The 24,016-nt window shown below is 41.4% G+C and overlaps 4 protein-coding genes across 10 annotated transcripts; 3 read left to right on the forward strand and 1 right to left on the reverse strand.

Annotated features, from left to right (window-relative positions):
* Window positions 1-944: 944 nt before the first annotated feature.
* On the forward strand, window positions 945-9,829 carry LOC131892202 (uncharacterized). The gene is made up of 3 exons (XM_059241990.1): window positions 945-1,674; window positions 7,653-7,809; window positions 8,555-9,829. The coding sequence occupies exons 1-3, from the start codon at window positions 1,608-1,610 to the stop codon at window positions 8,772-8,774; spliced, it is 444 nt and encodes a 147-aa protein (XP_059097973.1). The 5' UTR covers window positions 945-1,607; the 3' UTR covers window positions 8,775-9,829.
* LOC131892076 (KH domain-containing protein akap-1-like) lies at window positions 8,785-14,910 on the reverse strand. 5 transcript variants are annotated; one of them, XM_059241828.1, is made up of 8 exons: window positions 13,119-13,277; window positions 12,695-12,858; window positions 12,538-12,609; window positions 12,042-12,471; window positions 11,729-11,954; window positions 10,558-11,008; window positions 10,343-10,438; window positions 8,785-10,138 (listed from the first exon to the last, which is right to left on the reverse strand). In XM_059241828.1, the coding sequence occupies exons 2-8, from the start codon at window positions 12,698-12,700 to the stop codon at window positions 9,938-9,940; spliced, it is 1,482 nt and encodes a 493-aa protein (XP_059097811.1). In that variant the 5' UTR covers window positions 12,701-12,858; window positions 13,119-13,277; the 3' UTR covers window positions 8,785-9,937. The 5 variants fall into 5 exon arrangements, with proteins under 5 accessions (XP_059097811.1, XP_059097803.1, XP_059097820.1 ...); XM_059241820.1 differs by having other exon boundaries at window positions 13,102-13,260; XM_059241837.1 differs by having other exon boundaries at window positions 13,021-13,258.
* Window positions 14,911-17,057: 2,147 nt separating this feature from the next.
* On the forward strand, window positions 17,058-19,522 carry LOC131892169 (SAP domain-containing ribonucleoprotein-like). 2 transcript variants are annotated; one of them, XM_059241951.1, is made up of 3 exons: window positions 17,058-17,254; window positions 17,545-17,813; window positions 18,666-19,522. In XM_059241951.1, the coding sequence occupies exons 1-3, from the start codon at window positions 17,222-17,224 to the stop codon at window positions 19,276-19,278; spliced, it is 915 nt and encodes a 304-aa protein (XP_059097934.1). In that variant the 5' UTR covers window positions 17,058-17,221; the 3' UTR covers window positions 19,279-19,522. The 2 variants fall into 2 exon arrangements, with proteins under 2 accessions (XP_059097934.1, XP_059097943.1); XM_059241960.1 differs by lacking the exon at window positions 17,058-17,254 and adding an exon at window positions 17,330-17,464.
* A 289-nt stretch (window positions 19,523-19,811) lies between these two features.
* LOC131892124 (bestrophin-1-like) lies at window positions 19,812-22,986 on the forward strand. Of its 2 annotated transcripts, XM_059241900.1 has the most exons (7): window positions 19,812-19,924; window positions 20,002-20,177; window positions 20,250-20,580; window positions 21,291-21,437; window positions 21,775-21,898; window positions 21,961-22,084; window positions 22,151-22,986. In XM_059241900.1, exons 2-7 carry the CDS (start codon window positions 20,163-20,165, stop codon window positions 22,562-22,564), a joined length of 1,155 nt encoding a protein of 384 aa, XP_059097883.1. In that variant the 5' UTR covers window positions 19,812-19,924; window positions 20,002-20,162; the 3' UTR covers window positions 22,565-22,986. The 2 variants fall into 2 exon arrangements, with proteins under 2 accessions (XP_059097883.1, XP_059097873.1); XM_059241890.1 differs by having other exon boundaries at window positions 19,899-20,177.
* The last annotated feature ends 1,030 nt before the right edge of the window (window positions 22,987-24,016 follow it).

The following is a 24,016-nucleotide window of genomic DNA, read 5'->3' on the forward strand; positions in this document are numbered from 1 at the left end:
AAAGTCCTCAAGAATCCAGGCTAGTTCGAACAATGAAGTCCACTTCTCTTCTTTCCCGGGCTCCTTCATTGTTTAATTTGCTTCCCTCTAATATTCGTAGGGAATACGTATGCCTTGTTGATTCGGTTGCATCTTTCAAGTCAGACTTGGACAAACTTTTAAGTAGCATTCCAGATCAAGCCTACATTCAAGGGCTAGCCCAAATATCACGAGAAATTGACACTTGAAAACGACGAATTATTATGTCACATTTTGAGAGTACTAGTAAATATATTTCCGTCTGGTCTATAGTTAAGGCCGTAAGAAAGCGGACCAAAAAATCACATACGAATGTTATGGCAAATAAAGATAAGGAATGTCGAAGGACTATAGAAATAAGACTTGTTCTCCTTTTGGGATGTTGTTTACGATTTAATATCAATCATAAATTCGAAAGTACATATTCAGGGACGAGCAAGCTTTAGTCTTGATATGTTATTTTAGTGTAATAGTTACTTAATTCTGGCCGTCAAAAAAGTCACTCTGACAAACTCCGACCAAAAAAAAAGCGCTTCAGGTAAAGTTTCTGCCTCATCAAGATTACTTGACAATTTCTTATGAATGTGCCTTATCAAAAGTATTTGCATTTACCTTCTCGGAGCTCTGCCAAAATGACGTTCTATACATAGGTTTCCCCTCATGCGCCAAAAAGAAAATGGCAAAATAGGTCCATTTCCTAACAAAAATCTCCTCCTTCGGAAATACTTATGCTTTTTACGAATACCCAAAAGCACAAATCATAAAAATCCGCCTTGACATCAATGACTTTCCTCTAATCCCCATAGATAGTGGCAAGTGAGATGTGAGATATTTTCATATTTTCTTTTACCTATCACTCGACAAAAACTCTCTTTCTTTCTTTTCTTTGTGCCTCATTATGTGATAAGATCCCCGAGGTGAAGAAAGACCAATAGTTTGTTCCCACTTCTGAGAATATAAAAGGGAGATTGTGGAGAGGGAAACGGAGGCTCGCTGACAACTTCAGTACGAAGAGTGCTACTACATACACCATAACGTAAAAAAGGAGGAGGAGAAGGAGGGGGAAAATCGTCGAAGGACTTTTTGGAGCGCTTTTGTCTTCCGACTCATTTTGTTCGTGATTCCATTCTTGATTTGAGAGTGAGTGAGTGGATGAGTCAAGTTTTTGGCTTGTCATTCACGACAGGGTCTTTCAATTGAGGCCAAAGTCATGTAAAATCGATCCGGGAATCACCAGTTTTTTAACAGCAAGACAGACGACCCTCTTTGTTGTCCATTAAGTCCAACTCTAACTGGACGAACGAACGGACGGTGCGTGCTTCTTGGGCTCCTGCTTGGGATTAAATTTTCTTGATCGGGATTTTTAAAAAAGTATCTGATCATCACAACAATCAGAAAGACCACGACTCAGTTGCTGTGAGCATTGCTTCAAGATTTTGGGAGTGTAGTGACTTTTTTTTTCTGGGTGAGAATTTTTAATCAGGTCAGAAGTTTAGCGTGCCGTTCCGGATCAACTGAAAGACACCTTGGATGGCAAAGTTCCTGGAAGATTTGTTTTTAGATTAGAAAAAAAGACGATCCTTGGAACAATGGGTTCATACCGAGCCAGTGGAGTGTTCATAAGTCTCCTCTACTTTGGGGCTTTTATTAAATCCGGTAAGAAAGAAACAATGGAAAAACAGGGTCATTTTCAAATTTGAACACCATTCTTTGTACTGATATTGGGCCTTTTGAGATTAGAACGTGCTCTAAGGTTTAAATTTTTGGCAAGCTTTTGACTTCGAAAGTTTTCGAAATCATGTTCAACAATAAAAACATCCAATCACATTCCTCTCTGTCCATTCCTTCATTTGGCTTGGATGTAGATCACATTTAGTTTAGGCATCTTCTTGAATGAACCGTGAATTAGATTTCTCAAATTAGAAATAGGGAAATGATAGTATCCCAAAGGCCAAGGACATTTAAAATGAGCTACCCTATATGCATAATTCGTCCCGAATTCATTGCCATTCCACCCAATCTGAAATCTGTCATCGGTCAAAAAGAATGAACATTTGAGTTGAAATCAAGCTTATTCCATGAGTTCAACAGAAAATTTGTATTCACGTATCCACACTCAAAACGGTTTAAGAAACTACAATCTTATGAAAGATATTTGATGGAAATTTGTAGCCCTGTTAATTATCACTGAGTTACACATTAGGGTATGGTCTATTAAACCACTAATGAGTTTTAGCTCGAAAATAACCCCGTCTTATCTGGACTAAAATTTCAAGACTATCAATTCTGATTTTGAATATTCCTACATAAACATTGCTTGCACAATATTTGGACAGGTGAAGAAGCCTGAACGCATTTCTGAAGGGAAGACGTTTAATTTGCAGTCTTATAGATTTGGAAATTTCTTAAAGACTTTGTTTAATTAAATTGAAAAAACGATATCTTTGAGAGGTCGGTCATTTTGTTGAAGTAATCATTGATAGCTAAAGTATTCCTACTTTTTTTTTTAGTTCCAAGACAAGTTTTCAAATATCTACTCATTTATAGGGTTTTGCGTCATAGTATAAACCCCATTTGAGCTATTTTGAGATCAAGCAAAACAAATGCGATTAATCTCTTACTCTTGTGATTTTGAAAATCGGGTTTTATTTTCTGGGCATTTTGGTGTTCATGCGAAAGAAAAAGAACTGTTAAATTTCACATAGATTCGTGGTAATCATATAGATCATATCCTAATCTGTATTCGTAAACGTCCCGAGTGTTCTCTATGCTTCCTTTTAAAAGGTTTTTGAAACTCTTAATTGTTTATACGTTCAGGCATTTTGTAATTTTCGACTAGAGGAAGAAGTCCACTAAGTAAAAGACTCATATACTAAGTCAACAATTAAATATATGAAGATGCTTATGAGAATTCCTGAGAGAAAGATAATTTCAACTCTATGCAAAGCATTCAGTTTGGGTTTAAGATATTGATAATATGCAATATTGCCATCTTCAGACCTCTAGCAGAATGATGTTAGAAAATCAAGAGGAACAATTTCTATTTATTTTGAAGACGTTGGTTTTAGCTAAAAATGTATAGCATACAATTTTAAACACATTAATGGCACATCAGGCAAAAGGAAAAGAATATGAAAATTATAAAATGTGTTGGTTGTCTTTTCAGTGGAAATTTCATGTACATATTCAGGCTCTGTTCTATTTCACATACTCGAATTCATTTTTAATACCTTTATTTCTTTTAGTGATGTTTTAGTAGCAAAATAAGGTTTGTCATGTCACGCAAAACACATTGAAAATAGAGATTCTGGATATAAAATTACGGATTTCTCTCTTAAAAATATTACACTAATGTTCATTCAAAAAATTGCGACAATTTATTCAGAGGTTTAGGTTTTACTATTAGAAATGTGATTAAAAGACTTGGTGCAAATTTGTTCAAAAGTGCTTTCTTTCTTAGAATGGAATAGATTTTCATGAAATTGCAAAATGTGCAAGTAGGTGTATTGAGCAAATTCATGACAAATTGATTCCAAGACGCATTTTCAATGAGTTTTATGTGACCTAACACATTCTTTTTTGTTGACATAGTGACACACTAGTGAACAGAAATATTTCATCAGAGTGTCTGAGATCGAAAATGTTAATTAATTACTACCAAGTGGCCGCCAGCCCATTTGGTGGCAATTTTGTCGAAAACTAGGCCATTCAGCTTGAAAAGAAAGCGATGTGGCCGTTTGTGGATATGCTCATGAGATTTGAACTGAAAGTGTAACTGTCAGATCTGATGATTTTGATATGGTGATTTTTGTGCTGTTAAGTATGTTGCAATTGGTATTTCATAGTTCTTGCGAACGGCAGCTGACATTTGCCAAAAAAAAAAATGTTTTTCTTGATTCACTGAAATGAAAAAAAAATCTTTTTAAGTCTTCTGAGCACATTTGAACGTTACCTAACAACATTTTCAGCACCTCATAGAGACATGCAAGTGAAACTAGTGAGCAGACGCTCTTACGCTTTCTGACCTTGTGTCCTTGAGCTCTGAGCAGAGAAGTGACTTAGCCCCACGTCGCCTGATCATGCCCTTGGGAGTGTCAAGGGATTTGAGTTTGGACAGATTTTTTTGGGTCTGTTTTTTCACGGGCTTTTCTAACCGCTACAGGCAATGCAATCCCCAGCCAGTACTTTTAAAATGAAAGGTTATGATTCGTCTATTTATTACCTTTCAATCTTTATATGATATTGTGTCTACCAACGAATTTGAGTTGGCAGACCGAGCTAGTCCTTGAATTTAGGGTAGATCTGGAATGCGATCTAAAAATTTGTCCAAGTCTGACTTGAAATATGCCATCGGATCAACAAGGCCTGCGTATTCCCTACAAATATTAGAGGGAGGCAAGTGAAACAAGAAGAAGCCCGAGAAAGAAGAGAAGTGGACTTCTAGAACTTCTAGAAATATGGACTGTGAACGGGCTTCCAGCCAAATCGGCCTGCTCTTGATCATGTCGACTCTGAGCCACTTTTCGAAAAAAGGTAATGAAATAAGAAACGTAAAATCTTCAATTAAGGGCAAGCCATTTTTATACTCTCTACTTCTAGAGTGTCTTGTTTAAAAGATAGTACGTCAAAACCTTATGTCGCTGACCAAGAGTATTTTTGTGCAGTGATTTCTACGTAACTTTGACCAAATCCCCTGAGCACCCTAAACACAGTTTTGGATTCAAATTTGGCCAAACTCACCTCTTCGACAATATGTTGGGATCCTTTCCATTGGAAATTTTCAATAAAGAGAACTGTTCAGGAAATACGAAACTTTCGTTTCCGTGCACAGTCCACATTTCTAGAAGTCCGTGTTTTAACCCACAATAACACAAGATAGATGTCGCTCACATCTGTTGCCGAAAGACCAATATTTTTTCAAAGCCAAGTTTTATTGTCCTCATGGGAGTAATGCTTCTCTTCCAAGAGCTCGGTTTTGTTCACGTGTGAACACCTTCCAGGAAATTAGGGTTGTCCCCTTCTTCGATTACTACTTCTCAGCATCTTCTCGGTAAATAGAGCCTTACTACGTCTCGTGCTCAGCGTCTTTATTGACTTAATATCCTACTCAGTGGAACGAACACCTTTTTTGGTGAGCATAGATCACTGGACAAAACTGACTCGTCCTTCTAGTTTGAAAACCATGTTTTAGGGGGAAAATATAAAATCTACCCTGAATTAATCATGTATCATCGCTCGAGAAGAAGTGTCCTTGATGTTTGCATCAATATGAAATCGGCATTCCTCAGCACTTCTTTCCCTTTCTCTCACTTTTGGGGCTCTCTGTCTTAAGATTGACGTTTTTTATTTGTAGGAATCAGCTGTTTTTCTTTTTTTGCTGAAAATGGAAATTTCTCGATAAAAATTCCTCTCAACTACCTGAGATAGATTAAGCTTAAGATCAAAGCAAATCATCCGATCCAAAAATGAATCTTCAAAAGGGTCAATTGGGATTGCTGAAGACGATGAAGCCGCTGAAGCCTCACTAAGAAGATCAAAGGCAGAAAACCCACTTAAGATATTTCAAGAGCTTGATGCAAAGGATCAACAGTTAATTGTTCCTGATCTCTAGAAACTCGCCAATACCACACAATTGTAAAAAAAAAAAAAGGTTCGTCAAGATTGCCTGGAGAAAATTTCAGACAGTGGCTAAAAGCTAATACTAAGTTTGTCTGGATGACAAGTTGGCCGAGAGCAAATAGAAGTCCATCTAAAGGTGGAACCATCAGTCGAAGCTCAACGAAGGTCTAAACAAACAAGCCATTGGCTTTGATTCTGTCAACCTTTCAAGGATGTGTGCTTTTTACCAGGAAACGGGTTGAGTAAGTAAAACGAATAAGAAATGGATGTGTGGCGATATACAGGGTGACAGTAAAGTTCCGAGATCCTTTCAATAAAAATTTTGATGGTTTTAGGGAATTACAATTTTGGTGCCCTTTTTTGTCCTCTTTTTGTTCATTTACTTGTTGACAATTTTCTTTTGCGATAACATCATCTGCCGTTGAAAACACGCCCCCAAAAATGAAAAAGTATGACCGCATCTTGGACCTATACCCTGCAGGCAAGAGTTGTCTCAAGTCGCCTTAAGACGTTGCATGGGATGGCCTTGATGCGTTAGTCATCCGTGTAGCATTTCAAGAAGTTAGGCAAAAACTCTCTGCAGTTTTTGTCAGGGCATTAATTGTTGCTCAATAAAAGGAACGAATTACAGCTACAAAAGAGTAGTTTGTTACACAACCATTACTCATCAAAAAGTTCCATGGCGTTACTCGTTAAAATTACTTCTACTAAAATTTCAGATGACCAAAACTTCAGTTTTTTTGTCTCATCAAGCCCATTTTGGACAAATCAATGGTTATATTTTTGCTTCAAGCAATCCTAAAATTTGAAGATACCTGCCAACAAGTTGTTCCAAATTAGTATCAAAAATGCTAATTGACTTGGCATTTATGAGGGGAAAGGGGCCTCTGAGGTCTCAAGCTTTCCATCCAAAACCAGGGTGAGAGCTTATCCAGAGAGTCATTAATTACTTTTTCAAATTTGAACTAATTCAGCAACATCAATTTTGTCAGAAAAACATGCCAAATGCCTTTTTGAAATTTGAAACTTGGGAGGCAAAAGACATATTTAAAAATAAACATAATCAGGGTGGTGATTTCTAACCCAGACAAAGTCAAGGTATCATAAATTAGGTTACGTTGCAAACTTGATTTTTTGAATTTTGCGAGTTGAGAAATGTTGTGCAACATACTGAAGCCAAAGAAATATTTTGCTATGAGTCGGGTCTTTTAGTTCAATGGAATTTGAATGAGAAGATATAAACAATAAGGCAGGGTAAGAGGCAATGCAAACCAGGCAAAAATCTTCTCCCCAGGTTCAAGGGTTCAAATCCAGGCGCCAATGGTAACCCTTCAACTGCTGGGCATTCCATTCTAAGTAGGGATATAATAACAAAATTTGAAACCACAAACACATTCATTGTTGTCAAAAGCAAGCACAAGGGTGTATGTAAATTTCAAAAAATGAGTATTTCTGTTAAGATCACCTGAAAGCTACAAGTTTCCTCAATTGCCAGGAAAGAAACGAAAAATCAAATGGCACTTTGGAGCGTGAAGAAAGGAACTAGTAACGAGAATTTTTGTTTTTTTTGGGTCGTTACAATTACAGCATTTTAAAATGTAATGGGATTAGTTCCTTTTCGGAAAAAGGAACGAATTACTGCAATTTTGTATCTACTGCCCTTGTTTTTGTGAATAAAATTAAGTAATAACATGAAAAAATGTACTTGGAACTTTTATGTATTTTGGTTCAAGCAACTGCAGTCTCAGGCCTCCTCGCACTTGACCTTAGTTAGGACGTAAATTGAAGAGAGGGTGTAAGCCCCTTCTGAATATTAGACCTGTCAAGAACGCTGTTGAGAAATATTGGTGCAGGAATGTCAAGCAATTTCAAATGCAATACGATGTATTTTTCAAGCTGAGAAATAGCCATTTTCCTGCGCTTTCAAAAGTGTTGCAAATATTTACGTGCACCCGGTACAACATACTCTTTATATTCTTTATTTTGACGCTAGTCCTCTTGCTCTTTCACCGCAGGGTTTGGTATTCATTGCTATGTGGACAACACTGTAGATGGGGTTCCCGCCCAAGTGATTGATTGTAGCTCCTTGGGGATCCAACGCGAGGAACTTTATTGCCGGAACACAACCACAGACAAAGGAGAGATCCATCGGAGCTGTGTGGCCATGTCATGGTAAGTGCGCTCTACTCTATGGGAGGCTTGGATCCTATGTAGATCACATCTTTTCCAGCCTTGATAGAATGACATCTCATTCAATGAAAGCCCAATTAATTGGAATGCAGTATCAAGCGAAAACCATGTATTCGATGTGTCGCCAGGCTTGTTGCTTTAAATCCGGATGCCTAATAACCTCCAAAGGAACCGTTGTAGATACTGATGTGATCAATAACCACGCGATACAAATTTCTAACCAGTGCTGCCGATTTTGATCTTCGTTTGTTTTTTTCGGGTCAGGTGTTGTAGAACTTTTTGTCCCATACAGTGATCCAACAATGAAGCACTGGTTAAGTATTTGATGGTGCAGACAGATAGATCACATCAGTGGTGAGCCAAATGAATAGGGGTTGCGAAATACTCCCATGGGATTAGAAAAGCAAAAACAGCCGCCAAATTTAGGATTTTTTTAAAAATAGTCATTCTGGCAAATTTCTCATCCATTTGAGGAGCAAACAAAACCGCCTGAAACACGCAATTTTGGCGGAGGAACTAGTAAATTTAAAAAAAAAGTCAATCCTTCAAGGTCAAAACTGCAACAGGCTCCTGGTGTCAGATCGCTATCACCTGAATATCAAAGTCAGACGTTATCAATTCTTGCGTATTTTAGCTGCGCAAAGTGGATGTCGATTGGAATATCCTCGAAAATCCGAGGACAAAGCCAAGTTTAGACTCACTTTGTCGAAACCATTTGCCCTTCCAGGTACGACTCGAATTGGGAACAACTAGGATGTCACTTCGAGCACGGGATCAAACGGTGTACTTGCTCGACGGACTTGTGCAACGCCCCCTTTGCTTCGACGGCCGCCTTCTCCAAGTCCCCTTCGGTGCTTTGCATGGGCCAAGGCGCCGGGATATCAATCCTGATGATCGCACTCCAATGGATTCAACCTGGTGGGATGTCGTCGTCAGTAATAACATGAATAGCCTTCATTTGGACCAAAATTCGGTTTATTTTCGTCAAAAATCGAACACTTTCTGCCTTTTTTAATTCAAGTAGTATTAAATATAACGTGTGGAAAGAAAAAGGGATTTTGTGATCATTCTTCTTGGCGTGGATGTAATTGAAAAATAGTGAAAATGTGGGGAGAGGGCTCAGGCCGTCGGGTGGTGGTTGTGGGTGGACGTGGGCCGGTTTGTTATAAAGTTTTTTCAAGTATTGGTATTTAAAATAAGATTCATTAGCGCATCTCGAATAATCTAGAAGAGGGGGAAACGTGTTTGAGAAAGTGGAGAAGGAGGACGAGAAGGGTAAACATGGGCAGAAAAAGATACTTATTACTCCCGCCTCTTCGTTCCATATGGAGTAAGGCACAAGAGGTGTTTTTTTTTAAAGTGGTTTAAAACACGCTTGAAGGATGCTGAACTACTAAAAAAAAATGTCCTGGCCTACACGGGATCATACGGAGGGATATGGGTTCGGGTTTCGAGAAGTTTCTTAATCAGTTTTAGTAGAAAGTTTGTAGCTCGTCAAGGTGTGAAGACTGATGAAAACAATGGGCAGTCTACAGGAACAATATCATGACATTATAAACAACCCTACTTTGGACAATAAAGAGAATAGGGCGGAAAAAGAGGGCGAGGCGGCCGTGATGGGGACCCAAAAATGGTATTTGACGCCCATCATTGGCATCAGCGTTTAGGGTAACATGAGCAACTTCAGATGGTTAAGAAACAAATGCGCGTTTTGCACGTGATTCAATTCAACCGGTTCCTCCAATCAGGGTTGGTTCTCATTTCTTCACAACGGGCAAAAAGCCCAAGTCGCAAATCTTCTCAAATATTATAAATCTGGTGTCTTTGTTTGAGACGTCAAGGTCCGTCTCGTTATCAAGGGATTTTGCTTTTTTTTCTTTTGTTTTCGGATTCGCTTACTGATCTTCAACTGAATTAGTTTCGCATTGTTTTGATTGAATTCCCAGTGCTGAAATCTGGCATCGTCGGTAGGAGAGTTTAAGGGGCCAAACCTTGTTGACCAGGATTCCCAACTCGGTTGTGTGTTGAGGTTCAAGGGTGACCAAAACAGGGTGTGTTTGTCGGCAAACATGGCAAACAGGCATGATTCGAACTTCTCGTCGCTAGAGCCTCAGACCTCGAGGGCTTCTCCGACCTCTTCAAGAACCTCGTGCTCTACCCAGGAGGCCACCCCTCGATCGACCAGAGTCCGATTGACCAATACCGGCTCAGTGGGGGATTTCGTTGAGGATGAAGATGGGGTTTCCGTGACGTAGAGCTCAACGAACGGACTACCATCGGCGGCATATCCCACCATTCGACCTGAGCAAGCCTGTGGGAGACAAAGGGTACATGTTTTGGTCAAACCCTGTCACTCGATCGTGCTTTGATTCTTGATCTCTCTATGTGCCAATGTAGGGACGGTATCGAATGCATCAATATATTGAAAGTGGTTCATCTCGGCATCCATGGGCACATTTTCTAGTTTTCGGCCCGGAATCTGATTGTGCTCATTGAGCTTCTGAACAAAGCTCACCTTGCTTGAGATAAGTTCATGGAGAACTGTGGCTGACTCGGGAGACCAGGCTTCTCCATCTGAAGGCATCACATTGGACAAGTAACAATCCGTTGCCTAGAAGATAAGTTTAAGAGGCATCCACGTCACATCTCAGCCCGACACGTGTGCACAGTTTTGACAAATACATGTACAATTGTAAATGTGTGTTTGATGACACATGGCATGGGTCTTACTTGAAACGGGAGGGTGGTAAAATCTGTGCGAATTTGTCTGAGATCGACCCCTTGGAAGGAGTCAAAGCCTCCGAAATCGACGAAGCGAGCATCACAGGAGTCAGTCTCGGAATCGTAGGATATCACCTGGACTCGATACCACTGGTTCTCGTAGGCAGCGACACACAGCACATTGGGCACCACGGGGCGGGGCACGCTGGGCGTGTCCAGCTCGTAGTAGGTGTGGTACATGCAAGTGGTCAGTTGCTCTAAGGACGAGAAGTAGAAGTTGTTGGGCAATTGCAGGGACACGCATCCGCCGTTGATGATGGCCGACACGACCAGCTCTTGCATGATGCCCGTGGCCAAGGCTTGTTGAGGTGACACGATGCTGGTGGTGATGTTCGAGGGGTCCTCCAGGGGACAGTTCACTTGCTCCAAGCTCAACTCCGGGTAGTCTTCCAGCGGAAATCTATGACCAACAACAAAGCACTTGAGAGGAAGCAATTCAAGAACAATTCATTTTAGAGTCATTGTGTGTTGTTAGATTAAAATTCAACGCGCCAACAATGCAATCATAAACGAGTGTCGGCTTTCAATGTAAAAATGAACATTATTCTATTAACTATATTTAAAAGGTTGCAAAAAGTGACATGGTAATCAGGCAATGTAATATAATAATAAAAAATGGATGTATTGCTCATGTCTGTCAAAAGAGATAAAAAAAAAAAAAACAAGGTCAAGTGCTCTCTTTTATATTAATAGTCTTTTGTGGATGTATCTAACCGCCGCAGGGAAAAATATTCGCTGAAATATATAAAAAAGCAAAAAAAAAATATTTCATGAAATTTGGTCCACCTACCAATTTCTTTTGAGGCGATTTCCAAGTAAAACGTGGTTCATTGTCAATTGTCATTTTGTGCAAAGACAGTGATTTCAGTGAGGAAGTCTCGTGCTTCATTTTGATTTTCATTCGAAATTGTTTAGTTTAAATACTCCTATTATTTGACAGAAAAAAGGTCGTGTTTGTGTTCATTCGTGGCAATTTTTGAAGACTATCAGACTTTATGCATTTTCCGACTACACAATAACGTCTCACAACAACAAAAAAAAAGACAGGCCTACATCAATAGCAAAAGATGCAAAGCTACATTCCTCTCCCCAATTATCATAGAGCCCCCACCCGACTTACTTGTCACGGATCATCTGGAGACACTTTTCAATATTGACTCGGGTCCCATCAATAATGCACACTTGGTTGCCGTGTTGGTCGTTGTTCTGGTGATGTCTGCTGTGATGCTTGTGGTTCTTGGTGCTGTTGTTCGTTTGGCTATTGCTTTGAGCTTTGAGGGTGATCGTGCAGTTGGAGGCAGTTTTGAATTGTTTGATCACCGAGCCCTGGAGACCAATGAATTTACCTGCAAATCATCCATTCACAACCATGAACCCCGGATCACCTCTCCAATCACATCCAATCTCCCATCCCACTCTCCCCGTTCACTTACCACACAGCCAATTCGGAACATGGAAATGGAAGGACACCACGTGGTTGGCGCTCTGCTCGTCCGTCTCACTTCCTTGCCCACTGTCACTCAAGGCTTGACCTCCTTCCGTCGAACCCGTCTCGGCCTCCTCCTCGCCACACAGAGAGCCGCCCAGACCGCCATCCGTACTGTTGGAACGGGTCTTGGTTTGACCGGGAACAGCGGGTGCCACCATTCGAGAAACCGGAGTGGAAGATCCGGTTCCTTCACACGGAGAGACCACTCCGGAATCCGGATGCGTCCGTCCGGAAGAAGAAGCGGCGCCGGTGCTGGCGGCGGTGGCGGTTGTGTTAGAAGTAGGCGTGGTATCACTCTTTTCAGCTGGAGCAGAGGATTTGACGGGGTCAGTCGAGGGCTTAACAACCGAGCCTTCGGGGATGGAAGCCTTGGTCTGGAAATGGATGGGATGAGGTGAGATGTGGAGGGCTGGAGAGGACTTTTATTAATCCATGCTTACCATGGCCTCAGGGTGAATATTGAGCTTGCTCAGCTCGCACGATAATTGCTCCTCGTCTAAACGCTTCTTGGGCTGAAAGAAGAAAACTCATACGTTACTAAATGATGAGGAGGATGAATCTGAGTTGAGCTACGTTTCAATCCTCCGGGATTGTTACCTTCATAGAGTTAGAAGAGAATGTTAGTGTGTCGTGTTTGGGGAAATAGGAACACTTGGAACTACGTCGTCGTAACAGGTCGACTCGAAGGACCTAAGTCGGCGGAAATTGCGACCTCCCTCGAAAAAGCGGGACAGTCAACTTCGTTTGTTTGTCGTCGAGGGCTAGAGAACGCACAGTTCCCCACACAAGTTCAAGATCAAGCTCTCTTTCTTCTGGCAAACTGCATTGTCATGCCCAGGAAATAGCCAAATAACCCATTCGCTACCCACCCACAACGCAGACGGACGGACCTTCAATCACAATCCTTCTCAATCAATACCAACCATTCACACCGCGTGGACCATCTTCAGAAATTCACCCCAGACAAACGAATCCAACTCGAAAACAAGAGCTTGATCTTGAACCTCAGGCACGCCCACACCACGAATATGACATGCACAATCCAGGCTAAACTGAATTGAACAATTCCGACTATCTTATCCAATTCCAATTGAGGAATGAATATTAAGCCATACACGCTGCTATGTGACTAACACGTTGTGGGGACATATCTATCAACAGCTGACGGACGAAGCCAGATTCGTCTAGTACTTCAGATCTACGCTACATTCGACGATCAACGCTCCTCGAAGCTCCACCAGGAAAAGGGCAGGAACGCCGTTCAGTGGAGTCAAGTGGAGCAGACAGCGGAGCCAGCCTACTCAAGCAGCACAGGTGGGCACCAAGGGATAAGCGACAAGCGACAGGCTCGCATCTAGAGGACTTGTGTGCATTTCTTGACTGGGCGTACAGGCAAAGAAACTGGATTGCGCTCGGAGCTCCGACCTCCGACACGATCAATGTGGCTGCAGATCTTGAGGAAACGTTTTTTTTTCTTCTCCTCCTACTTGGCTGCCTTCTGGGATGTATCTACGGCGGATGGTGGTGGTGGGTTCTTTGAATGAGATTTAAGCCAAAAGACCAACCGAAGATGACGACGACGTGCAGTGTGAACAGTGTGAAGAATTGGCCCAAAGGAAAGGGCAAAGTTGAGGACGATGCCACTCGTCGATCTTTCGATTGACGAGTCAGAGAGTAATTGGGATCACAGGCCTCGAGATGTAGATTAGTGGGAGCATTGGAGAATTGGCATGGAGTTGGATCAGAGACCATGATAATCTCTTTTGATGGACCCATTCCATGGTGCATCATGCAATGCGACCAGAAACTTGAGTTCATCGGTAGCTAAGTAGCACTAAGGAAAATTGAGCATAACGCAATAGCTTGATGAACAAAGTAATAATCGGGGTGGTTAAATAAAAGAGAGATGATATAATTCAAAGCAGGCGCCAACCACGAATAAGAGCTTACTTCTTGGTTTCAAAGCGATATCCGGCGCAACTTAGCTTACGTAACACGAAAAACCAATCTCTTGATCATGAGTTGGGAACCTGGCTACCTGACAATAAGCCGTTTTAGAATGAAAATCAATGATTCCTCGCCTATCGTTAAAAGAATTCGACGTTATTGACCCCGTGCGTCAGATAATGCCAGCTATGTCATCGATCACTCGCTATGTTGAGAGCTAGGATTAGCGAAGGGATATACAACAGATTGATCAGCATTATTAGTCTGGCAAGTCCCATTCCATAAACTCATCAAGACAACCGGGTGATAAGCCAGACACAATTACTGACAAAGACCGGCCTCACACCCTAAATATGTTGTCCTACTTGTATCCCATATCCAGTGTTTCCACTTTAATCCTTTCCGGCCTAGAGGCCTGATTATCAGCCATGGAAGATGGAGGGCTCTTACTTTCTGCGAAGCGCTCAAGGTCTGGCCGTCATCGACGGGCTTTTCATGGGTAGCCACGGGTGCGGGGTCAGTTTGAGCCATATCAGCGGCGGCGTTCGGCCGTGTACGAAGTAAGTAGTAAGCGGCTATCGCCGTGGAGGACAATCCCACGGTGACGAGCAAGGCACGGGTGGCCCGGCCACTTCGCCAGGCCATACAAGACGCCAAACGCGCGAGTCCAAATCAAAGGCCAAGACACGCCCCCGGGAGGATCACGCCGTCGGAGACGAGGAGAATGGGAGTTCGGTCAGAATCACCCGACTTTGGGGCCGGGATGGAATTGTTAACACAATGTGGATGGCAATACTCAATGCTGGATTTCAAGCCTGCTAGCCGACTGCATGTGTATACTGTGTACCACGTGGAAACACTCTGAGAGCGAGTGGCCTGACTGAGTCTGGCAAGGAAGGGAGAACCAGGGAGCCTCACTCTGTCCGAGGCATACTCCGGGAGGGTGACCAAATCGAGTGCTGGGCGAAATTGGTGGAGGGTTTGGGTGGATTAGGGAGAATCTTGAGATTAGCCCGGACGGGTCACTTTTGTATGGGGATGACGACTGACCACTTGCATGGCAATGTACCCAAGACAATGAAATGCTTGCGATAGCCTTCTCAACATTGTGTAGCCGTGGCGTTATTTGTAATTCTTATTATTGTAGAAGTTATTCATTGGTGCTTTATACTTATTAGATGTTCTGGTATTGGTCTAGATGGGTTGGTAGTTTTCGTATTCACGCCAGGTTGCGTGATTTTAAAACGGAAATCATTCTGAGGAAACAGTTCTAAAATGTTATAATGCCGACTTAAAAAGGTATGATGGGCATGTTAGATAAGTCATTAATATTTTAGACCTAGAGATTGGATTTTGGACATCACCTTAAACTTTTGGTTTCTAGGACCTGGAAATGCCTAGGCAGCAGTGCAAGCCTGCGGCAGCTTGGTTACTAGGACCCAACGCTGGGGTGCCACTGTCTTTTTTCCGTGAACATTTATATTGTAATCTATTTTCCTTGATTGACAAACTAGATCAAGGTCCTAAAATAAACCAGTCACTCCTCCACCCGGAATGCCTTCTGCTTCAAAATCATGCAACTTTGTGTGAGAACAAATACTACCGACCCACCTAGACCTTCACTGATGTTCCCATGTCTCTAACAACCTGCATTATTCTCAGACAGATCTATTGGGCCAGCCAACACTTACCTCTTGCAAAACATAAAACTTCTGAAAAACAAATGCACATCCCAGTAGTTTTTGCAAACTTTGCAATTTAATCACCAGTATTTGACATTTTTTCTGCAATTCACTATGCAATTTCAAAGATATTTTGATCCATCTTGATTGTTGTTTGATTCAAACCATTTTTCAAAACAATGGCATAAAAAGACTGCAATTCTTGGCTATCATATTTCTTCCATAACTAACAGCAAAGTATTGCCATTTTAGAGAAGCAGCAGTAACAGAGTGATTTTTTGGCAACAGTTAAAGCCCTGGAAATCTATTTGGATGTGTTTGACATTTGGCAAACTTGCCGAAGCTGATGAAGTCCCATTATGCAAAGCACAAAGCATATTTTAGTTGTGATCAAACAAACAACTTTTACAGAGTTAGCTTGGTGATTGTTTCTCTGAAAGGAAATGTTCAATGTATGCAACTGTATGGTTGAAAAGTTTTGACTGATTGTAGTTCTGTTGGTTTTTTTTCTTGTTCAATTTCTATTGGTTTAGTCTTACTCGTTTTTGCTGCTGATCTTACATCTCCAAGCTTGTTAGTCTTTTCCCATTAATTGCTTAAGTGTTTGTACCAAAAGTGTTTCCCGGATAGCGCATATTACCGGTTTCTCTTTTTCAAGAATACAGATGCTATCTCACTGAAATCTCAAAACTATCCTGGAAACAAATCGCATCGACATGCGCTCCACACCTTTAGTTGTCCCATTGTAAAAAAAAAAGTTAGATTGCACCATGGTCCCTACCTCCGACCGCCTGGTCACCTCACCCAAACAAAATACATCTCCCAGGGCCAACACCAGTCTGAACCAGAGTCACACACACTTTCTTCCACCGCTTCCACGCTCAAGGATGATTCGGGCGGAGTTTGCCTGGAGGGCATTTCCACCCTCCACACTCCCAGTCCGCTTTTCCTTCTGTTGGAGAGGTCGAGGCAGAGACTTCCACTTGCTGGCCATTGAATTCAGTCCCAAGCTAGACCCTAGTCTTAGCGGCGAATACCCACCTTCAGCCTAAACAGCCGACCGAAAAAGCCGGGAGAGCTAGCCCCCCCGGAAAATGGCCCAACCAACTCGAGTCAGGCATCCCAATGAAGAGCCAAACAATTACAAGTTAAAAGTCCTAGGGATTCATAATGTCTAAAACAGGCCGAAGGCGCTATGTCAAAAGTGCCTCTTGGCTTGTCTCATACATCTTGTCAAGACCGAGTTTTGCTTATCTTTCATTACGTTGGAGAAGGCATAATCCTTGGCAGGACTCTTTCTTCGGACCCAGGACTAGATCCAGTCACACTGAGTTAATAAACACATGGCTGTTGACAAAACAAAACAAGCGACCCAATCTCAGTGTTCAATTCAACTGGTCCGATTCACGCCCCACCACACGCCTACCTCCACCGAATCGGACCTGAAATCGAATCTGAAGGTATCTGGGAAGTCATTTGGTTCCAGATTAAGATCATGGCTGAAGGTGGAGAACTCGATTTAGGCTCGGTAAGTGACATGGTTTTGGGTTGGGATTGGCGATAGCCCGCCAATATGTAGTTAACTTTCTCTCCGATTCAGTCCTTTAAAAAGGCCCATCGTAGTGGGATCGTTTAGTCAGGTAGAGCTCGGGTCGCCCAGCAACCATTGGCGAGCCTGGAATTGGGACTGGGAGGGTGGAATTTAACTGACGCAAAATTGAACAGTCTGCAGACATGTGTAAGACTTTTGGGCAATTGAGTATTCAATTACAACCGAGCACTTGAGTAGACATATCATGCAAATTCAATTCGTTCTAGATGAAAGTGGCGGATTTGAAGCGTGAGCTCAAATCCCGGAGTTTGTCCGTGACGGGCAACAAAACCGAGTTGCTGGAGCGTCTTCAATTGGCCGTAATGAGTGAGTCTGACATCCTAGCCGACGACCCCGAGGACCTCAATCCCGAGGATTTGACGGGGGACCAGGCCAGCCCCGTCCCGCCCACCAAGAAGGCCAGGTCAGGCGGCTCCGAGGCCTTGCCCAAGAAGAAAGTCCCCATCAAGCGCGACAATCCAGTCTCGACTGAAACGTAAGTGTTCTTGTGAATCATTCATCATGTCTTGTTTTGATGAAAGAAGCGGCTTCAAGGTCCAGATTTATCCTTGACAATGGGTGAAAACCCCTCGTTAACACAAAAACCCAAGTTACTCTGTAACAATGAGCATTGGGAGGCCTGAGCTAGACATGATCAAAAACAGAAGGCTCAGTCAAAATGAAATTCATAGGTTTTTTTTTTTTTGACCCATTTGAAAACCCATGTTAGCACTGCACCAATAAACGAATGCCAAAGGAAATTTCATTGCTTTGGAAAAGTTGGTCATCATCCCTTTTTACTTCAATACAGTGAAACAACTGAAGTTTTAAGAGCTGTAAGCTGTAAGCACGATTTATGCATTGTTTTGGAGTGTTGTGGTACAAAAGCGACCTGGTTCGTCCATTGCTTTGACTTCATTAACTATCAGGACTGTCGAAAAAAAAACACTATTGCAATAATAAGCAAAATACCTGTCCCGAAATTGGGTTTCTTCGAATGAAATTTTTCGGTCAAGATGAAATGATCCTCTTTAAATGGGCCAAGAAGAAGCATTGAATGAATCACTGCTTTTAATTGTGGCGTAAGTTCACACGCGTTTTAAAAATTACCGACTGCAAGCCCCACATTCCTAAAGACAACGGACTCGACGGTCAAAATATAAAGTACCACCAAAATAAATTGTTAACTTTCGATCAATAGCCAAATTCTACTAGTTCAACCTCAACAGAATACAACATCTTCTTACTATTACAACGTCTCATAGAAAATGACAAAAAACGGTTTAACAAAATGTTCAAACAAAAAAAAATCCAATCCGGGCCCTAATCACATCTAAACTTCTTTCAGACCCGAAGATAAGATCCAAGAGGAGCTTGACGCGGGCGCTCCCACCGCCAAAAAAGCTCACGTGCCCGTCACCGCCGAAACCAACGCCACTCCCACCTCCACCCCCACCCTATCTACTCCAAACACCGACGACCAAAGCGCGCCCAAGGCCCAACCCGACGTCAAGGTCGATGTGGACAAGGCCAAAGCCCGAGCAGAGCGATTTGGCATTAAAGAGCTGTCTGACACCACCAAGAAACTGGATCGAGCCAATCGCTTCGGATTGCCCGTCGAGACTCCATCCGCCTCCGAAACCACCACCACCCCTGGAACCACCTCTGCTGCCGCAGAAAAGAGTCCGGGTAAAGCGTCGAAGATTGGTGGCGCGCCCACAGTGGACATGGATACGTTGAAGAAGCGGGCCGAGCGATTCGGCCAAAGCACATCCAAGACCCTAAAGGAGATGGAGATGGACGAGAAGATCAAGAAGCGTCAGGAGCGATTCGGGGTGGTGGCACCGGTGGGCAAGAATGAGCCCAAGCCCAAGGTCATCTTTAACACAAGTGTGAACTCAGTCGTGTTGGACGAGAAGATGAAGAAACGGGCAGAACGGTTTGGGATCACCTCGGCTTAGAAGCAAGCGGCCAAACTGAGGAGTGTGTATGTGTAGATAAATGTAAAGCGCAAGAGTTGGATCTCAGCCGTGGTGCAAAGACGGGGGCTGAAATGAGAGATGTTTTTCGCACTACTACTACTACTACTACTACTACTACTACTACTACTATTATTATTATTATTATTATTATTATTTGTCCGGAGTGCTCGGTAAATCAAATCATGTGGATATGTTGCTAATACAAGTTAATACTTAATTTGAATCGAAATAGTGTGTGCTACTCTTCTATTCATTCAGCAAGCAATGGTAATATTTGATCAGACCATTGGATCTGTTTGGGGTTAAATGTCGCAACGGTTGTCATGCATGTTGTACCTTGTACCTTTCAATGTCTACTGATTGTCATCAATCTCATCATGATATTCGAAGGTGGGCCTTGTCAGTCAAATTTGTTCACTCGTTTGTTTGTACCTGCCACGTTTCACCTGGTTTATTGTAAAGGCCTTTTTTTAAACGTTCAATTCGTGAGACCTTTCTATTCTTAGATTAAGGCACAAAAAGAGGAACATTGCCTTAAACTTCCCCAAATTAAGAATGACAAACCTCATCCCATCAAAGAATTTAAATTCATCCGGTTTGCATTCAAAAAACAAAAATAGCCGAAGTATTATATATGAAACAGGGTTTTATTTTTACATAATTTGTATTAAAAAAATGATTGGTTTTGCCCACCTTTGTTAGATATTACCCCCATCTTCCTGTCGTGCTTGGATTCATTCGAAGAAGTCTTCAAAGAACCATGCTTGGAGGTTAATCAATCTTACATTTCTGCCATAAAGTGCTTTCGCTTGCTCATTGATTTACTACCAATGGTAGAAATCTAACGCTAATGGCTCCAGTTAATGATGGGTTTCATGGTGAGGTTCTTCACTTTAATGTTCATGACTTAATGAGAATGCCATCTCATGCATTTGTACAACAATTGACAGATCCCTGCCCACCGTTATGACAAAATGAGCCTTTGGAAGCGTTCCATCCAACGGTTATTTGCCGTTCGGTTCCTTTTCAACTTGATCTACAAGGAGCTCCTGGTCTACATTATCGTGTATTTTGTGATTAACATCATCTACCGATATGCCATCAATCCAGATCAACAACAGACTTTTGGGAGGATCGTGCACTATTTCGAAGAACAATTGGATTATTACGGGCGAGATCTGACCTTTCTCCTCGGGTTCTATGTGTCTTTGGCCGCCAAACGGTGGTGGGACCAATACCAAAGTCTGCCTTGGCCGGATCAATTGGCGGTTGTCCTAACGGGTGAGGAAAAGGCATTTCATTCTTCCTGGGAGAGTTTTCATCAATTTGTATTTTTTCACATATGAAAACCAAACTTCATGTGCAAATTTTTAATTCTCTTCATAACAAAAGAAACTTTATTTCATTACTCTTTACTTCATATTGAAAAGAAAAGTACTTTCCATTTGTCAAATTTGGGTGCTACTAGTTTTGAAAAAATGTTTTCCCTTTGCCAAAAAGAAAAACCTTTATCATTTGCGTTGCAATTTAGAAACAAAAGTAAGGTGTATTAGCCAGTGAACCTTCAGTTTTTAAAACCCAATTTTCATGCTTGAAATGGTGATCAGCTTTAGCAGGAATACTCACCACTAACACTGTTAAAGGCCTAATTCATTACTTTCCACTCTTTAGTATCAGGAAAGCTATTTTCTAGCCAGTAGTGAACAAAATGTTTGGATCACTTGTCTAAATCCCGTTATTACAAGATTGTAATACAAACAAATTCCTTTCTAGATCCTTACCGCAACATTAAGCTGTGCTTTCAAAATGCACTGCTTACTTGTAACAATATTTGTTTTAAAAAATGGCAAGAATCGTCAAACTGAATGACATGACAAAACAGATTTCCCAAAGACATAATGACCATACTGATTTTCTACCAAGCCTTATACTTCTGAACTTGCCAAGAAAAAAGCGATGCTAATGAGTAAATAACTATTTCCATGTTTAAGCTGGCTTCGAAAACGGAACCGGACAAGCTTTGCTGATCAGACAAACGATCATGCGCTACGCCCTTCTCTCCTACGTTCTCTGCCTTCGACGGTTTAGTGACAACTTGTCCGGGAAATTAGGGCAGAACAAGACTCTTCGCGAATTAGGTAACTCTGGATGACATTAAACATGAGGACATGCTCCAAGGAAAGTTCATACTTAATTCCACTTTCTTAACCCTCAATTCTAAAATTTAGCTTGATTTTTTTTTTATGATTGACTTACTTGAGTCATTCAGATTTTTTTCTTGATAAGTTCAATGTATCAAAAAGTTTATGTTAAGCCTTCAGCTGAGCACAGACCGTGGTTGAACGTATTTTAGACCTAATGGCAAAGGTACATTTACGACTCGTGCATCTGCAATCGTTGGATAAAATACCATAAAATCTGGATCAAACCATTGTTTCGGTGACATCAGATTAACAGAAACTTATTGGATTTAAGGCTTGATCAAGAAGGATGAAATGGAACGCATCGAAAGAAATGGATTTGAAAAAACGGAATACAGAAACCCATTTGCGTCCAATTGGTGCTTGCCATTGGCTTGGGCAACGGATTTGATCAGATTGTGGGTAATGTAAGTTGTCAAAACTGTGAAGGGATTTGACCGTCATATTTTGTTGTGTACAGGGCTCGTCAACAAAATCTCATCCATACTGACCGGGAAATATTGCGAGAAGTCATGGCATTCCAACATGGATTACAACAAGTGGAAAACTTTGCCAATGTTTCAATTCCAATCGTGTATGAAGTTGTAAGTTATTATGTAATCTGGATTCTCAACGAAAAATAATCCTTTGATGTATAACTTTTGTCATAGGTTGTAAATTGTGCCATTTACCTGTATTTCATTTTGAGTTTAGTGGCTGATCAGATTCCGTTTACAAATCAAGACAGTTTTGATTTGTATGTGCCCATTTTCAAAATATTCAAGCTCATTCTTCTGATGGGTTGGCTCAAAGTGGCTCAATGTATTGAAAAACCTTTTGGAGATGATGAATCAGATATCGATATGTTTGCATTGGTACAACGCCATATATGGACCACCTCTATCATTTTGGATCAATACAACAAATTGCCGGCCCTGCAATCTAATATGTCTTCTCTTTCAACATCATTGGCTTCAAGCATGGATCCGGAAGAGGCTAAGAAGGACAAAGGTTTTGATGGGGTCAGTCTGTCATGGAAATCGGCTCCCATCCTAGTGAAAGGCATGCCCACGTTAACAAATTAGATAGTACCTGTTTGTGAGCCATAAATGTCTATTTTGCATATTTGCATGTTTGGGTATCAAAGCAATGTGATATAATTGAAAATGCAACATGTTTCTCTTTTAATTTGAATAGTTTTGAAAGGTATGGAAAGTCGTATATATATAAAAATGTAACCTTTTCCAGTTCAAAAACCTTGCCCAAAGGTTGATAGTATTCACGTCAGTTGGTATGGAATTGCAAAGACCATAAGCCCTTTTTCTTGACCAATGAAAGTCCTAATATTTTTTTTTCATTTTTATTAGATTTTTTTGTCACATTTTATGGCAGTTTTAGCAAATGAATGTTGGACTAATAAAGTTTGAATTAATTGTTGAACAATGTCCCAAAATGGCGAACAATTTTATTAGTGCAGAGTTGGAAGCACTGCATAAGCTTCAAACATGGCAGTTCCTGATGCCATTGTGGGGCAGCCTGGCTAGTCCACACAACTGAAATCTGAGTCGGTACTTTACATGTCTCTACAGACTGGAGTAGGGCTCTCTAGTAGAATAATACAAGCATGAAAAGCGACCCTTGATGGGCGCAGCCTCCAAGATCCAAGAAGCCAAATTTTATAACAAAGGAAAATAATCAGAACCAGTTTTGTTTTGTTTATTACAAAGTTGGATGGCAGCTCTCTTGCTTGGCCTGCTATCTGATTTTGGATGTCCCAATTGAGAGGGGTAATTCCCGCTTTGTCTTCACACCCAACATCAAGCAACTCATGCTGTAATTTAAATACCGCAAAGAAGCTTGGACTTGGCAAGCCTGGGATGGAACCAGGATTTGCAAATTGGAAAGTGGATGCTCTACCAATACGGTACCCCAGCAAGCATTATGTGACAATGCGCCCTCTAATCCTGCCGCCAACTTTTTCAAAAGGAGAGGCAATGTCATGTTGATTCCTGATCCAGTGGATTTTTTCTTGCTTTTTCATTTGAATTTGGAACAATTCAAAAAGTATATTCAGATAGCAATGGAAAGTCCAAGTAAATCAACCAACTGCATCCGGCTTTGTCAATAAATGGATGTCAGGTTTGTTGTCGGACAAAAAAGGTTGCCAGTGAAGACTTCGTCTTGGCTTTGACATAAGATAAAAGTAACTACCACATTCAATTACATCAAATACACGTAAACCATGATTTGGGCAATTTTCTCAAAAACTCAGTGCTAAGTATTTACATTCACTTGACCAATCAGGCCAATCTTGACCAATCCAAAATGGCCTCACATTAAAATCATTTTTGAGGGCGGGTGATTTACTTGAACTTTCCTTTGATATCTGAATATACTTCTTGAATTGCTCCAAATTCAAATGAAAAAACAAGAAAATAACCACTGGAGCAAGAATCTACATGACATTACGTCTTCCTTTGGAAAATTCCAATTATTTTCCATTGTTTTGAAACTTGGCAGCCTGGATCTTGGAGACT

The sequence above is a fragment of the Tigriopus californicus genome, chromosome 2 (assembly GCF_007210705.1).
Source record: "Tigriopus californicus strain San Diego chromosome 2, Tcal_SD_v2.1, whole genome shotgun sequence".
NCBI classification, from domain to species: Eukaryota; Metazoa; Arthropoda; class Copepoda; order Harpacticoida; family Harpacticidae; genus Tigriopus; species Tigriopus californicus.

Bases quoted from the DNA above. Each gene is read 5' to 3' on its own strand.
- LOC131892202 (XM_059241990.1), top strand. From the start codon at position 1,608: ATGGGTTCATACCGAGCCAGTGGAGTGTTCATAAGTCTCCTCTACTTT. The intron at 1,675-7,652 runs GTAAGAAAGAAA...CTTTCACCGCAG, and splicing joins TGGGGCTTTTATTAAATCCG to GGTTTGGTATTCATTGCTAT. The intron at 7,810-8,554 runs GTAAGTGCGCTC...TTGCCCTTCCAG, and splicing joins AGCTGTGTGGCCATGTCATG to GTACGACTCGAATTGGGAAC.
- LOC131892076 (XM_059241813.1), bottom strand. From the start codon at position 14,689: ATGGCCTGGCGAAGTGGCCGGGCCACCCGTGCCTTGCTCGTCACCGTG. The intron at 10,439-10,557 runs GTAAGACCCATG...CTTATCTTCTAG, and splicing joins TTACCACCCTCCCGTTTCAA to GCAACGGATTGTTACTTGTC. The intron at 10,139-10,342 runs GTGAGCTTTGTT...TGTCTCCCACAG, and splicing joins ATGAACTTATCTCAAGCAAG to GCTTGCTCAGGTCGAATGGT.
- LOC131892169 (XM_059241951.1), top strand. From the start codon at position 17,222: ATGGCTGAAGGTGGAGAACTCGATTTAGGCTCG. The intron at 17,255-17,544 runs GTAAGTGACATG...AATTCGTTCTAG, and splicing joins GAGAACTCGATTTAGGCTCG to ATGAAAGTGGCGGATTTGAA. The intron at 17,814-18,665 runs GTAAGTGTTCTT...AACTTCTTTCAG, and splicing joins AATCCAGTCTCGACTGAAAC to ACCCGAAGATAAGATCCAAG.
- LOC131892124 (XM_059241900.1), top strand. The intron at 20,581-21,290 runs GTGAGGAAAAGG...TCCATGTTTAAG, and splicing joins ATTGGCGGTTGTCCTAACGG to CTGGCTTCGAAAACGGAACC. The intron at 21,438-21,774 runs GTAACTCTGGAT...ATTGGATTTAAG, and splicing joins CAAGACTCTTCGCGAATTAG to GCTTGATCAAGAAGGATGAA.